The sequence below is a fragment of the Xenopus tropicalis genome, chromosome 2 (assembly GCF_000004195.4).
Source record: "Xenopus tropicalis strain Nigerian chromosome 2, UCB_Xtro_10.0, whole genome shotgun sequence".
In the NCBI taxonomy this organism is placed as follows: Eukaryota; Metazoa; Chordata; class Amphibia; order Anura; family Pipidae; genus Xenopus; species Xenopus tropicalis.
The window spans coordinates 78,293,465-78,310,742 of record NC_030678.2 but is presented as its reverse complement, the minus strand read 5'-3'; the positions used below and the strand labels follow the sequence as shown (position 1 = coordinate 78,310,742).

General features: G+C 39.1%; 1 protein-coding gene across 6 annotated transcripts in view; it reads right to left on the bottom strand.

Annotated features, from left to right (window-relative positions):
* Positions 1–16,640, bottom strand: part of phactr4 (phosphatase and actin regulator 4) — a 37,607-nt gene extending 20,967 nt beyond the window's left edge. Inside the window, exons 1-3 of one of the 6 annotated variants that reach the window (XM_012956477.2) lie at positions 16,187–16,352; positions 10,246–10,314; positions 8,792–8,877 (exon numbers count right to left, since the gene is read on the bottom strand). Coding sequence is in view for 4 of the 6 variants with exons in the window: in XM_012956474.2 (XP_012811928.2) it covers positions 10,246–10,314; positions 16,187–16,625 (508 nt within the window). In the remaining 2 variants the exon portion in view is untranslated. Of the gene's footprint in view, positions 1–2,101; positions 2,236–6,632; positions 6,705–8,791; positions 8,878–10,245; positions 10,315–14,735; positions 14,785–16,186 lie in introns of those variants that run through there. The other 5 variants (XM_012956474.2, XM_031895687.1, NM_001126794.1 and 2 more) reach the window with 5 other exon arrangements.
* Positions 16,641–17,278: the final 638 nt, after the last annotated feature.

Here is a 17,278-nt window from a genome sequence, read left to right as displayed (position 1 = left end):
TCAACACTGTGTGGTAGAAACCTTTGGCTGAATGTAAGGAGGTCTGTGATTGAGACAGGTTAAGGTGCACTTAACAGTATGAGCAAAGGGATTCCATTTGTTTCAAACTTGCATTTTCCAAAAAAAAAGTATTTCACTGAGGTTTTTAAAATCAACCAGCTTAAAGGTCAACCCCAAAAATGATTTTTTGCCTAATAAAAGAAACCATATTTATAAGCAACTTTCCAATATGAATTTAATAACATTTTTTTTTAGTGCTTTAAAAGTTATTTGTAAGTGTAATTGCTATTGAAGGCAACAATTTCTGAAGCCCTGGTTGTTACTTTTAAACAATGTTGCAAATGTCTGTCTCCTCCAACAAGAGAAGTGTCATTCTGTTGGCTTGTGTTACATTGTTGCAAATTCCAGAGCCACCAGGGCAGAGAACAGAAAAGGACAGACAAACACTACTTCTAATTAAGGATGCACCAAATCCAGGATTCGTTTCATTATTCAGTCAGGATTCGGCCTTTTTCAGCAGGGTTCGGATTTGGTCTTGGCCGAACTGAATCCTTATGCTAATTAGGATTTGGAAGGGTTAAATCGTAAGGGAATTTTTTTTTTACCCTTTTGAATCCTAATTAGCATATGCTAATTAGGATTCTACTTTGGTTTGGTATTCGGCCGAATCCATCGGGGTGGGTTCAGCCAACCCTAAAAACTGGGTTTGGTGCATCCCTACTTCTAATAGCAATATATATACAAATAACTCAAAAACCAATAAAAATTTGTAATGAATGTGTATTGCAAAGTAGCTTAACGTTTTGTTTTCTCTTAATAAGCAAAAAATTATATTTTGGGTTGACTTGTCATTTAAGGGCTTGTACAAATGAGCATTTCCTCCTGCGTTCCACCTCAGAGGAGCACAGGATGAAAAGCATCCCATTCTTTCTTATGGGGCTGTACTGACACAGGCGCATTTAAGCGCCGATCGCAGGTGAAACGCAACATGCTGAATTCTGTGCTTACATGAACCCCTGTCAGTACAGTACAGCCCCATACAAAAAATGTAATGAGTTTCATCCTGGGTGGTGGAATCGACAAAAATGCCAGCACAGGGGAACCCAGGAGAAAATGTCACAAAACATTTGTATGAGACTTAATAAAGCATTCCTTGTTTTGTCTAAAAGCAAGCTTTTCACAGGGAGAAGTGCTTCTAAAGTGTTGGCGCTATTAAAAAAGCAAAATAAACATTGTTTATTAATTTATATAAATGCTGCAGCCTGCTTTGGTTAATGCGAAGCCATGAAGTATGTAAATTATTTAGACATTCAACATTTTTTAAATGATCTTACATTATACATGTTGCTGTGCAGTGAATTTTATGCCTTCCTGACTTCAGTTACAAAATGTTCTTATGAGATGAACCATATAATGTCCTACTTGTGCTGCTATTTCAAATATTATTTGTTTTTGTACAAGTAGGAGTTGCATCTTATAATACATGAAGAAACCAATTTTAACAACATGTTGGGGGACAGATTTTTTTTTTCAAATGAGCCCTTTGGCAGCCTCTGTGCCACTAAATCTGGCCTTGGTCTTCCATTTAACAGAAGACCCCTACTATGTGGATAAATACAATTACTGCTGTAAAGTTAGTCGGGTCCAATGGTGGAAGCCATACACTATTTAAAAGCTTAAAGATCAGCTCCACAAAACAGGAGCAACAATAGCTGCTCTGCATATAACTGAAAAATCAGCCTCCACGCAGCCTCAGTTATAGAAATATGAGGAGCTGGGTAATCAGTCACAGAAATGCCCAGAAAAACACTGTATTTATGCAGCCGATCTACAATGAATTACAAATACTTTGCTCGAGGGCAAAGGCTGTATTATAAGCTTATATGTTTGTGCTTTACTAATAGCTAAATAACCAAAAGCACAGTATTAATGCCACAGACTTTCCCTTATTCATATCTAATATAAAGCAATACTAATAGTTAACATACACCCATGACAATCTCATGTAACCCAGCCTCAAAAAGAACAAATAAAATGACGCTCTCATGATTACTGCAGGCCTACACTGGCCACACTCCCCCTCCCCCATAGGTATACTCACCCCGTGAAACTGGGATCGCAGGCCTGGAAAAAAATGCACGCCCCATTAGCACCCCCGGATGTGAACCCAGAGAATTCCCTGTAGATAAGGACCACTGACTTGTGTGGATGTACACAGTTTAGGGAGGCAAAAGGATGGAGGTGTATTTATACTGAACAAAGCAGTCAAGCGACACACACCACACATACACTGGGAATTTAATACTACTGCCACCCTCTTAACCCTTTCAACACACCCTGCCTGCCTCAAACAGGATTAACAGGATCCTTGACATAATTATTACTTCTATTGTCAACAGAGAAATATAGAGAGAAAGAACAGAGGCTCCCCAAATTGAGGGAGCTATGTTGCTCAAACCAATTATAAGACATAAGGAGAAGAAAGAGCATTTAAAACTCAAAAAACAAAAAATATGCTGTAACAATAATAAAAAAACCCACACACAGTAATATATATAGATAGATAGATAGATAGATAGAGAGAGAGAGAGAGAGAGAGAGAGAGAGAGAACTTGACCACCCTGCACAGTACCCTAAACTCAAACCAGGTGAACACGTGTGTGCAATTAAAGCACCAACAGTGAGACAGTCCCCATCTCCAACATCAGTGCTCAAACTCACTAATGCCCTTGTGGCTGAATGGCTCAAATCCCACCAACAATGAACTAACATTTTATAGAAAGCCTTTCCAGAAGAGTAGAGTTTATTATAGCAGCAATGAGAGTACCATATTCATATCTTTGGTTTGGGAACGGAATGTGGGACAAGTATATATTATATATATATATATATGTGTGTGTATGTGTTCATATAACTATCATATTGACTGCACTACTATTTGGTTTGAAATCGGGGGCATAGTTAAAAAATGAATATCTATACAGGTATGGGTTCCTTTACCTAGAAACCGGTTATCCAGACTGCCCTGAATTACAGGAAGGCTATCCACCACAGAGTTCATTTTAACCAAATGATTCTAATTTTTAAAAACAAATTTCCTTTTTTTCTGTAATAATAATCCTAGCAAAGCCAGATTTATCTATATTGGTGGCAACACAATCTTTTTAATGTTTAAATATTTTAGCAGCTTTACTGTATGCTAATCCAAATTACAAAAAGATCCATTATCCAGAAAGCACCATGTGTCAAGCATTCCTATGCCTGTACAAAAATGGTGATCCAAATTAAGAAAAGATCCTTTATCTAGAAAGCACCAAGTGTCAAGCATTCCTATACCTGTGCAAATAACTCCATTATTTCCACACGATTGCTCAGAGTAACCTCCCATTTTTCAGCTAAACTCTTATGATTTGGCCCCACGCTCTGACGGTCTACTTGTGTAACTACTTGTTAGAACAGCAGTTCCCTTTTTATACAAATCGCTCTATAGAATACCTGTCTCTTCATAAAACCTCTCCCAATAATAGTCCCTCTGGCAGACAGCTGGTTACAAGTGACTCAGTCCAGTGATTCAGCCCCTGTCCCTCCCTTTTTTCACATAAGCCTATGTTCTCATGGAATGAGCCATTCTTTTGTTTTTATAACCTCCCTGTTCCAACAACTATCCCGTTTTTAAGATTGCTGTATCTATAAAGTTATCTTCAAAATGCCAACTGCTATGTGAGCATTCAGTAGAAGCATTGTTAGCATTTAGAGATATCAAAATGCTGGCCATGCTGACTGAGGATGCTGCAAAATAAAGCTTACAAAACCCTGGTTAAGGGTAATGTCCCACTGAAAGATTAGTCACCCGCCACAAATCTCTGCTACGGCGGGCAACTAATCTCCCTGAAAAGCCTTTTCACCTGCAAGAAAGGGAATCGCAGGTGGAAAGGCCTACACATCATTTCAGTTTTCCAAAGTTGCCTGCAGGAGGAAACTTTGCATGACTTCGGAAAGCTGAAGCAATTCATAGGCCTTTCCAGCGGCAATTCCCTTTCTTGCATGTTTTTCGAGGAGATTAGTAGCCCGCGGTAGCAAAGACTAATTGCAAGCAACTAATCTTCCTGAATCCAGGTGCATAAAGAGTGCATAGACAGATATGAGGTTATGTAAGGGCTCTGGCACCTGCGACAAATCTCCCTTGTCACGGGCGACTAATCTCCCCGAACTACCATCCCACCGGTGAAAATGTAAGTCGCCGGTGGGATGGCACACGCTGCGCAGGCGATTTCAGCAAATCACCGAAGTTGCCTCGTGAGGCATTTTCGCCAATTTGCCGAAATCGCCTGCGCAGCGTGTGCCATCCCACCGGCGACTTACATTTTCGCCGGTGGGATGGCAATCCGGGGAGATTAGTCACCTGGGAACAGGGAGATTTGTCGCGGGCGACTAATCTACCCGTGTGCCAGAGCCCTAGTAAATGGTACTAAGTTTGCCAAGGTGCAATAACCCAGACCAACCAATCAGCAGGAAGCATTTACTGGTTATTTGCTAAGAAGAAAATATCTTACTGACTGCTGTAGGTTACTGATCTTGGGCAAACTTAAAGTCACTGACACTTTTAATATGTTGTAGAATGGCTAGTTCTAAGCAATTTTTCAACTGGTCTTGATTTTTTATAGTTTTTTTTTTTTTATAGCTTTCACTGACCCCAGCAGCCAAAAATATAGCTTTCTGAGGTACAATTTTACAGTCACTGTTACTTTGTATTACTTATATTTTTATTCAGACTCTTTCCTACTTCCAGGCTTTCATTCAAATCAATGCCTGATTGCTAGAATAACTTGGACCTTAACAAACATATACAGTCATATGAAAAAGTTTGAATACCTTTGCATGGTGGAAGAAGAACACCGTATTCCAAGAAAAAGACCTGCTACCTACTGTCAAATTTGGTGGAGGTTCCATCATGCTGTGGGGCTGTGCGGTTAGTTCAGGGACTGGGGCTCTTGTTAAAGTCGAGGGTCGCATGAATTCAACCCAATATCAACAAATTCTTTAGGATAATGTTCAAGCATCAGTTACAAAGGCATTTATGCAGATGGAGAAATACAATATCCTGGAATGGCCGTCACAGTCCCCCAACTTGAATATCATAGAAAATGGGATGATTTGAAGCGGGCGGTCCATGCTCGGCAGCCATCAAATTTAACTGAACTGGAGAGATTTTGTATGGACGAATGGTCAAAACTACTGCCATCCAGAATCCAGACACTCACCCAAGGCTTTAGGAGGCGTCTAGAGGCTGTAACATTTGCAAAAGGAGGCTTAACAAGTATTGATGTAATATCTCTGTTGGGGTGCCCAAATTTATGCACCTGTCTAATTTTGTTATGATCCATATTGCATATTTCCTATGAATCCAATAAACTATGCCACTGCTGAAATACTACTGTTTCCATAAGGCATGTTATATATTAAAAGGAAGTTGCTACTTTGAAAGCTCTGCCAATGATAAACAAAACTCCAAACAATTAAGAGGGGTTCCCAAACTTTTTCATGACTGTAGATGCTGCTTAACAAGTAAATAATTAAAAAACCACAAATTTTCTCAGAATAACTCTCTCTACATCATTAATTTAAAGGTGATCAACTCCTTTAAGAGTAATAGGGCACTTTAAAAGCTTTGTTTTATGTAGTCCAGTAAACCCCAAATCAACCCCAAACATCATCATGCGCTAAGAAGTTACAGTGACTAAGGGTTAAACCAGGCATGTCCATATTTTACCACATATTATCAAGACAAAAAGACAAAAAAGCTACATGCCAACTGCAAAATACAAAAAAAGTGATGCATAAAACAAACTGCAAGAAAGCAAGATATTAGTGTTGTTTTACTGCCCTCTGTTGGATAGGGGAAGAGCACAAAAATACTGTGCACTGTAGACAGTTCGATGATATAGAAAATTTGAACTACAGTGAAACCTCAATTTTACATACCCTTATTATAGGTTTTCGCTCAATATATACTATTTTCTATGGTTCCACCAATATATAATGCACTTCCACTTTTTTTTTCTTGTGCTGCAGAACTTTAAGCAGCACAACATCTTGTCTTCTTTGATACAGTGTGATATTGGCAAGCCAAAAACAAAAAAAATATTCTGCTAATATTAGAAAACAGAAAGTTAACTACTGGTGTGGTAAGATGGCTTGTTATTAAAAAAGAACCTCTTGCATTCCTTCCCACTTATTACAGAGATATGGCGACAAGTTTCTGAAAGTTCTTATAAAATCTGGACTCCATATAGAGAAATTTAAAAAGGCATAGTCTTTAGGACCTATAGGTCCTGCACATCTTTAGGACATCCAGAAGTCTTTTCTTTTGCCTAGTTATTTAACCCTGTTAATGCATTGTCTGTATATTCTGCTGGGGATCCTAAGAACAGAACAGCACTGAACGTGTGGATAACTGGATATTGTGGGATGTTAAGTCATACAATAGTTTATGCTGCCATTAGTACTATTACGTAAGTTGTCCTGTTAAAGTGCTATAACCTTAATTTTAAAAATGAAAATTGTGTCAGTATTCTGTTTCTGCATAAAACAGCACTGTGCCTGTTTTACTTTGCTGCAACCCAGAGACTCACCAAATTGTTTGGCTTGGTGGGGTCGCAAAGATCTCATTGGTTAAAGGTGCTGTTAACAAAGGTACTTCAACTTCTCAGAGGTTTATAGCTGGGTATGTTCTGAAGCATGCGAAGAGTGGCTTTCCTAAAATATGTTCTAAAGAACTAAACCATAAGGAATCCCAGTGAGTCATAATTACAATTTAGTTGCATGGCTTTGTACTTAGAGACAAACACTGTATGAAAAACATGACCAAAAAGGTGACCCAGGATATACAGGTATGGCATCCCTTATCCGGAAACCCGTTATCCAGAAAGTTCTGAATTATGGAAAGGCCATCCCCCATAGACTCCATTATAAGCAAATAATTAATCCTTATTGGATGCAAAACAATCCTGTTGGGTTTATTCAATATTGATATGATTTTTAGCAGATTTAATTAACTATCTACTGAATGGTAATGTGTTGGGGGTATCCTTAATGGAGAAGGATCTAGGGGTTTTCGTAGATAACAAGTTGTCTAATTTAAGGCAGTGTCATTCTGTGGCTACTAAAGCAAATAAAGTTCTGTCTTGTATAAAAAAAAAAGGGCATTGACTCAAGGGATAAAAACATAATTTTGCCTCTTTATAGGTCCCTGGTAAGGCCTCACCTTCAGTATGCAGTGCAGTCTTGGGCTCCAGTCCTTAAGAAGGATATTAATGAGCTGTAGAGAATGCAAAGACGTGCAACTAAACTGGTAAAGGGGATGGAAGATTTAAGCTATGAGGTTAGACTGTCGAGGTTGGGGTTGTTTTCTCTGGAAAAGAGGTGCTTGCGAGGGGACATGATTACTCTGTACAAGTACATTAGAGGGGATTATAGGCAGATGGGGGATGTTCTTTTTTCCCATAAAAACGATCAACGCACCAGAGATCACCCCTTTAGATTAGAGGTACGGAGTTTGCATTTGAAGCAGCGTAGGTGGTTTTTCACGGTGAGGGCAGTGAGGCTGGGGAATGCCCTTCCTAGAGATGTGGTAATGGCAGATTCTATAAATGCCTTTAAGAGGGGCCTGGATAAGTTTTTCAACAAACAGAATATCCAAGGCTATTGTGATACTAATATCTACAGTTAGTATTAGTGGTTGTATATATAGTTTATGTATAGATTGGTAAGTATTGCTGGGTTTACTTGGATAGGTTAAACTTGATGGACTCTGGTCTTTTTTCAACCCTATGTAACTTAAGTTATGGAGGTTTACAAATTCCAAATTACGGAAAGATCCCTTATCCAGAAAACCCCAGGTCCCGAGCATTCTGGATAACAGGCCCCATACCTGTATATATTATATATATATATATATTATATCCTGCATATCTTGGGTTCCTGTGTGCAGTGTAAGTTAATGTTACCGGATATCATGGACTGTAACAAAAATATTAAGTGCCTACTATAGCCTGTAGTTCTATCTGATCAATCAGACTTAAGTGCATTTCATGTCAAAAAATAAAGTGTTGAACCCCATAGACTGCAAAAAAAAAAAAAAAAAAAGAAAAAAAAAACCCACACCCATTAACTTTAATGCATTTCCCAGATTTTTGCCATTCGGAGAATTTTTTGGCAAAGCAAAACAAATCCACTACTAAGCTTCAATCTGCTATTTGTTCACATCAAAATCTCAGTCCCGCCTTTCCAACCAATGAGAACTTATCTAAAAGCAGATATGTGGTTGTTGACAGGACAGCTGTGTTAAATTATGATTAACTAACCTATAAATACAGAGGAATCACAGAATTGTGTAAAGCATTATGGAAAATAGGTTACCGGTTAAAGAGGAGCCGACTACTGCAACTTGTGGTCAGCAGTGTAGAGAAAGGCAAAGCACACACAAAACAGTCCCTCCAGTAGTAATTAATACATGCAATTGTAATTAATGTACATTGGAAAGTTGCTTAGAATCAGTTCCCTTTCATTATGCATATCTGAAATTAGAGTTTAGACCTCCTTATGATATTTTGCCATCCGTACAAGAAATGAATGCATTGAACAATAGTTACAACCAGAATTATTTGCTTGTCAATAAATTACTGCTTTGCATTCAAGAGCAGAATCAAGAGCATAATTCTCCCTTTTAGAGGAACAGTAACACACACAAAAAAAGCAACAAGTGTTTTAAAGTAATTAAAATATAATGTACTTTTGCCCTCCACTGGTAAAACTGGTGTTTGCTTCAATAGATTATATAAACAAGCTGCTGTGTAGCCAAGGGGGCAGACATTCAAGCTGAAAAAGAAGAAAAGGCACAGGTTACTTAGAAGATAACAGATTAGCTCTGTAGAATAAACATAACTTATCTGTTATCTGAAATATATGTGTGTGTATGTAAGTAAAAATATGCAGAGATGGAATGTCCTCTATACAATACCCTGCCATTTACCCTTAAGTTAAAGCTATTGAAACAGATCTGCAACAGGCAGGATAATGGCAGATGTATGGTGGACTCCAGAAGCATTACGATAATACAGAGATGCTGTACATGCTGCCACCAGTTTTTTGCACAGAACTAAAGCATCAAATGATCGTTATGCCCTTAGATACAATATACCATTAAAACATCAGCATAGCTTGGTCTATGTAACAAACTACAGCCAACCAAAATAAAGATAACGATGAGAGAAACACAGATAAAATTATACTATTAACATTATAAGTCACAAAGAACTGTAACAACTGTATACCATCCTTAATGCCATACTTTTTTTTACAAAGCAATATAAACCTTTTATACTAAATGGGACTCATTTATTAACCTGGACAGTAAAAGATGGCAAAAAGTTGTATAGAAAAAAGTATAACTGTAAAAGGACCACATTTTTTTCAATATACCTGTATCATTTTTATTAGGTATATGGGGACTAAGGTATCTGCTCTCACTAGGCAAATTACAATAAGCTAAGCTTTGTCCCTGGACATAAAACAGAATGTCTTCTCCTGTCCTGTTTATAGAGGTTCCCATCTTGTGTCAAAAACAGACTAACCCTGCCATTTACAGCATCTGGTAGATGTTCTGCCGCATATTAGATACACACAAAATAGAGAATTCAAGGAGAAAGAATTCCAGAAACAGATCAGACTTTTGAAAAGAAGTGACACAGTTATACAGGTATGGGACCTACTATCCAGAATGCTTGGGACCTGTAGTTTACGGATAAGGGGTCTTTCTGTAATTTGGGTCTCCATTTTTTAAATATGCTAAGAATTCATTTAAACATTAAATTAACCCAGTAGGATTCTTTTGCCTCCAATATGGATTAATGGTGGTTTAGTCTGAATCAAGTACAAGGCACTGTTTTATTTTTTGGAGAAAAAGGGAACCATTTTTCAAAAACTTAATGATTTGATAAGACTGGGCGATGGCCTTCCCATAACAGAGTTTTCTGGATAACAGATTTCTGCAATTCCAGTAAGCCAAACCAAAATCTTTAGAACAAAGGCTCAAATAAAAATAATTCAACTCTGAAACCTACTTTAAAGACAAAGCAGTTTCCTGTTCCTGAGAGCTTCCAATCTCACACATTGAAGTGTGAGATGAACATGCCTAATATATTTATCCAGGCTGCATGCACCACTCTGTACCCCTCAATAACTCACCGCTCCTGTCCTCCATGTCAGAGGCTCTGGGGGGAGAGGGAATCTGTGAAAGACCGTTCTTTGATGGACCTGTTGAGATAAGAACACAGGTCAGTGATAGGAAGCTGAAAACTGCAGCCAGATTGTAGCCAAATGTTAGACAACCTCACAATGATTGTTTTCACTTACCTGATACCCTGGGCTGATGCTCAGCAGAAAACTGGACCCGGCCGCGGTTCCTCCAGCGAGCACCACAGAGCGATCCTCTTCCTGCTTCTTCTTTCTTTGCGTGGGTGCACATGCGCAGTAGAGTGAAAGGCTTTTTTGCTCTACTGCACATGCGTCAGCCCTGGGATTTTGAAGAAAGAAGAAGTGGAGGAACAAGATTGCTCTGTGGTGCTCATTACAAAGAACCTGGACCACCGGCTCAGGAATCAGGTAAGGGTTACCTAAAACCCTAACTTTTGGCACCCTCAAGCGATTGTTATTTTAAAGTAGAAGCAAAGTCATAATCACATCAAGCCCTGCATATAAATAAATTTTTCTTACATATTATCCATAGTGTGATTTCTGATCTGAACTATTCTAACCATCACTAGACCACAAAAACCATGGTAGAGAAAGGGTTTCTTATACATATATCCTCTTACGGAAACCTCCCTTTTCCAAAAATAACCTTGGCTGTGTAATATTTGCTGAGTTAGCCATGCCCACAACCACAAATGTCACCTTCCATGCTAAGGTGGGTAGCCAGTTCTCTGTACAGGTAAATGTCCCTGATTGATGTGAGATCAAATCAAAGACTTGCTATAAGAAACAGCAACTGGGGAAGGGGGAGGCAGCACAGATGACTTCAGTATTTAAAATTGAGAAGAAGGCCAAGAATTTAGGAACACAAAATCATGTCTGGACAGGTATGTGCAGCAGGCAGCTTAGCAAAGAAATGCTTAGAACTTAGCAGTTTTCAAGGTAAAGTGATGTGGAAAGTGAACTTTGTATATACACAGGTATGGGATCTGTTATCCAGAATCCTATTACCACCAAATACAGAAGTCCATTTTAATCAAATAATTCAAATTTAAAATTTATTTTAGTTTTGTCTGTAATAAGACCATACCTTGTCCTTGATCCTAGCCAAGATATAATGTATCCTTATTGGAGGCAAAACAATACTACTGGTTTTAATTGATGTTTATACGGTTTTTAAGTAGACATGGAATGGAGATCCAAATAAGACCTATTATCCAGGAAACCCATGGCCCCAAGCATTCTGGATAACAGGTCCCATACCTGTATATATAAAAAAATGTGTGTATATATTTATAAAAGCATACGTAGGAAACAATTAAAAGATGGTTTGACGCTTGTGAATACTTTCCACAATCTCTGTAGAAATCATAAGTTTAATTAACCCATAGTTGGAATGTGACCAGAAAGCTCTCAAGTCTGGTTGGGCAGATCTGTGCTCCACACATACACACTGACACAAAACCAGACCTTATCCAGCCTACCAGCACTGTCCCTTCCCCAGACCGACTACAAGAGCCTACCTATACCCTCAACTTTTACATGACTGGGAACAACAGTAACCAGAAGTGATGTCGCAGTGACATCGCTCAATGAGGTGTATCAACCTGGTTAAAATATTTTTTTTTTCCTTGGCAGGTTCCAAATTAGTGTCTGCACTTTACTTGAGTACCCAGGTGGGTATCAACTGAGCACCCACATGGTCGGCATGGTCGGGGAATCAATGATTTCATGCCCAAACTCAAATGCATTGTTAGTATTTTGTACATACCTAATTCATTATTATCACACACCACTTAATACAGATCAGATGTGCACCAGTAAAGTACATATTCTAAATTCCCTGTTATATGCCCACATGCTAGGGCCATCAAAATCAGGAACACACTGAATTGCCTTCTATGTGACAAAACCTAAGAACCCAGAGGAAACACACAAAGTTGTAGAGAATATTGTGTCCTTGCCATAAATAGACTCCATAACCAAAAAACAAATAGCCGCAAACTGCACCACAGTGCCACCATTGTAAATTTCTGTAGATGACCGCATTTTTACTGTACACAATCATGTATAAAACACTATAACAAATTAAGAAAAGTAAAAATACCAGAAATAGGTTTTTTCTTATTTGTTCTGACTACATGTAGCAAAGTTATGTTGTGCTCAGTGGAAAAAAGCTTCAAGACGCATATGCCTGGTATATACTTGTACTGTTAATATTTACCTAGTGCTCACTGACCCACATCCGAGTGCTCCACATGTACAAAAAAAAAAAAACCTGCCTTACAGATCATGTGGGCTTTATAAATCATGTGCTATATTAAAAACTTCTTACTATCTTAACAACTTTCCTATCTGTACATGTTCTATAAGCTATACCCATATAATCATTGATTCTCAGCATCTATACTAGGAGAGTTACCATGCTGTTGTGTGCATAACTGCTCAGTATTATGAGCTGATAAATATACTGCATTAAGTTTCTAAAGACAAGTAAACATGCTCTGATAGGAAAATGCTGTACTCTTCTAATACACACAGAACAATCATATCTGAATGCTGAAGTAAAAGATCACACAATGTTTGGGACCAAAGGATTTTCAGATCTGAGGTATTTCTGTAATATGGAGCATCATGCGTTAAAGGAGAATGAAAGCCTGCTGACCACCTTCCTTAGGCCTTTTTTACCTCTCCCTAATTGTACCACCATGGCAGAAACCTGCACTGGGTCAGGTACCCACTGAACACCCACAAAGCAGTCGGGCAGAAACTTCCCAATTCTCCAAACAATCAGGGGCCCACAGGTACTCTACCTTGGTATGCAGTTTAGCTGGGGGTCTTAGCCCTCCTGTCCATCCCTGACATTCAAGTGAGTTTCTCTCTTTATCTGGTAAATATGCCTACGAAGTGACGTCACTTCCTTTCTTGTGGGTACTCGGGTGGTAAGTCCATTGCGGATGTGGGTTGGGTAGCAGGTTTGGGTAGGGGGCATAGTGGCGTTGCAGGTGCAGGTCAGCGTGTCCAGGTTGGGCACAGATTTGCCCGACCAGACCCATGTAGTACACTGGGAAATCACCTATCAACTATCCCTTTTCCTGGTTGTAAAAATGCAGAGTAGCGCAGCAGGCTTAACTTCAGGCCCTCTACTGCATTCTTTATTGCAGGAGCATGCTCAGTAAAAGTAAATCCAGACCTACCTTCAACTGCACAAGCATTGTGTTGGTGATCATAGTGAAGAGACCCTGAAGCCATACATAATACAACCAAGTACAAAGTAGTCCAAATACTACATAATAAAAACAAATCTCAAAAATAAATAAATAAATAATGCTTGTTTAAATAGGGCTATGTGGGAAATGACAATAGTGCAATTGAGACTGGGTTTCTGGATTGCAGATGCCATACTTGCACACCATAAATAAAAACTGTCTTTTAGCTTTTGTAAACCAACAACCAGCACCATACCTATAGATACATTTAATGACCTATAGTGCATATAAATACGCTTTATTTAGCAATGAATATGATGTAGCATATAGATGTTCTTAGTGCATAAAAAACCCAAGAGGTACACTATAGAAGAACTTCTTTCTACCATATAGAGCGGGGCGGGGTGCACTCTCTTCCTTAATAAGCATACCATTATTTTACAATGGTATAAGCTACTTTTCATACATTCATTAGTGCAAATACTACAAAAGCTATAACCATATCCTGACACCCAACCTGCAACAACCATACCCAAAAGTTTGCCAACCTCTATAAGTGATGTTATAAAAACAGAAGAGGCAAGTGTGACAGAAGGTGCAAGTAAGACAGATTAAGTAGAGCAAAAATGCTCTAACAGACCTGATCAACACCCTGCACTTAACTACTCACCCAACAGCCGCATTACACTGCAGGTGCCCAACTTACTGCAGGGCTCTACACTTCAGTGAAAACTTGAATCAATTCTTAACCTAAGGGTTAGGTCCCAACAATCCCAAAAACAATTTCCATGCTGTTAAGGGTAGGTCTCCATAATATTCCTTAATTTAAAATCTGAAATAAAAGTGTATTAAATTGGGTCAATTGAAACACCCTGATATCTATACAAAATATCAGATAGATTGCAATATTGCTTAACATACACAGATATGACACTTACAGAACCAAAAATCTGGACTCTATATTACAGTAATGAGAAAAATCTTATGGTTCTCATGGATTTGTTTCATTGTAGCATGAAACAATGTATAGGATTATAAAATAAGGTCTAGATTTAGTAATATGTAACGGCATTCTTTGCATTCTCTATTGAATAAATACAATTGTGAACAATGCAGTTCTTAAAAGTATGGGTGCACTGAAGCTACAATTTTGGGGTCTGCGTGAAAACAGGATCCACAAAGAAAAAAAAAAATTGACTGAATCCTAATTTGCATATGCAAAGTGAAGACTTCCTTCCACTTACTAAACATTAACATATAAGAAAAAATAGTCACCTTCACTTGTCCAGCAGTGAAAGTCATGTGACATAAAGGGTGGGGATTCGGTTCAGCTAGGTACTTGGGATTTGACTGAATACTACAAAAAAAAAGGATCAGATTTGGCTGAATTGCAAACTAAATCTGGGATTTAGTGCAGATTTAGAAGTCAAACATTTTAGAGATTTTCAAAACAAAATTTCAAAAGATTTTTTTTTTCTGCCCCTTACTCGCTAGCAAGATTTTCCAGCCTTTAAGCCAGGGATCCCCAACCAGTGGCTCGTGAGCAACATGTTGCTCCCCAACCCCTTGGATGTTGCTCTCAGTGCCCCCAAACCAGGTAGTTATTTTTGAATTCCTGACTTGGGGGCAAGTTTTGGTTGAATAAAAACAAGATTTCCTACCAAATAAAGCCCCCTGTAAGCTGATAGTGCGCATAGAGGCTGCCTAATAGCCAATCACAGTCCTTATTTGGCTCCTCCATGAACTTTTATGGTGCTTGTGTTGCTCTCCAAGTCTTTTTATATTTGACTGTGGCTCACGAGTAAGAAAGGTTGGGGATCCCTGCTTTAAGCAATACAGATTAGTGTATGGGACTGTGTATGTCAGGAACAATATGCATAATAGGTGAATACAAATCTACACTGCTTGTCTGTACACTTGAGACAGTGTTTCGCAGCAGTGTAGCAAAGCGTTTGTGTTGATAAAATGCCCATAAACACATACTAGCATTTTTACTCTCCCAATATAAAGCACAAAGTCATTCAAACAGAAATCTTGGCCTTCAGGTTAGATATAATTACATGTTTATGTTGTTTAATTATGCTCAGGGAAAACCAGGACTGCTTAGATGGTCTGTCCATGGCCATTACCCCTAGTCAATGACGAGACAAAACAAATTTTAAAAGTTAAATAAATGTCCCTCTTCCCTAGCTCTAAAACTGATGACAGCGTAAACGTTTCCCTTCTAGACTAGCGAATACACAGAAGCACGGAATCTGCCACCTGTAACTCTATGGAGGCTGATGATTTGCAGCTCACAAGTGGGAATCTGCTAGTTTTTTGCCTTCCTCTGGATCAACTAGTAGGTAGGCAGGTTATATATAGGCATTATGGTTGAACATGAAGGACGTATGTCTTTTTTCAACCCAACTTACTAACTAAGTTCTACAGCAACAAATCGGGAATGCTTGCATTGCAACTACACGGAACTGTTCAGTCACTTGCTGTAACATTAACAGGCCAGGAACCTGCTGAGCATTAAATAAAGTGAGAGTTCTAAGACAGTGAGGAGAAAGAAAAGGAGTGGTTAGTGGGGGTTATATAATCCAGAGAAGCAAGTGAAGGGGTTGAAAATGGAGGGAAGAACGGATGAAGAGATAAGAAGTAAGGTGGGAATGGACTAGGGGGTGTAGTTATTAAAAAGGGTTGGGACCAAGCAGTTTCTGCGCTCAGTGCCAATACCTCACCTGAAGTTTCCCGGTATGTCTGGCTGCTGCTATACGTCCTGCTAATGCCCTTTCCCGTATTCACTCCCTTATTGCGCTGTGTCCCGGGGCTCTTTCTCAGTCCCCTTCTGACATCACCGGAAGTCCTACCTGGAGTTGCGTGGCTAGAGCCCCAACAAGAAACTCGCGCAGAGCCTTGTGGGAAATGTAGTGATTGCACACCCAAACAGCGCGAACCAATACAATTAGCCTTGGGCACCGCCCCTGATAGAGGGCGTAATAGCACCCTAGGGACTGTAGCACTAGCGCTGCCCGAATTGTTCCAAATGTCCTTACGAAGGGGTGTGGCACAGCAGCGAAGACCTAAAAAAGTAGCCGACAGGGAAAGGGAGTTGACTTTTCCCAAATAACACCTTATTATAACAGAGACCGTGCCTTCTTCTGTTAATGGCAAATCCATATAAATGCTTGCTTAATTAGTGGGCAACTCTGACTTTCTTTGGGCTTCTGGTAGTTGTAGTTCTGCAGCACAGGTACGACACCTATGGCTGATCGTGCGGCAAAAAGTGGGAGCTAGTCTAATAGCAATGAGCTAAGACTTTTGTTGGACTATGACTAGCATTATGTTTAAGTTGCCTCTCCGAATGTAAGCATGAGTGTAACTATCTGGAAGCCATGAAAATGCACCGCTCCATCGATCTAATACTCCCATGCAGTTCCTTTGTTGGGTGGTTTATTTAAAACCAACATCACAGTAAGATAACTGACGTTCTACATTGAAAAATCAAACAATTTGTTATGAAACAAGTATCAACTGCTATGAGTCATGTATACAGTTAAGGAGATGGAAAGGTAAAAACGAAGTAAGCTTTATCTGAAAGGTCTACGTAAATACAGTCATAAGCACTCACTTAAACGCTGCACTGAGTTCTCTATCAAAAGAAACAGGATTTCTTGTCTCCTATTTTGTAAACATGTTCTTAGGGTATCTGACTTCCTCTCTCAGAAAAATCCTTTGTTCCTTGGGCAAGAGTCTCTTCTCTGCCCTCTCCTGCTCCCCCTCCCTTAGAAATGTGTGATCTGAGCTATAACTAAGTTGCAAGCAGGAGGATA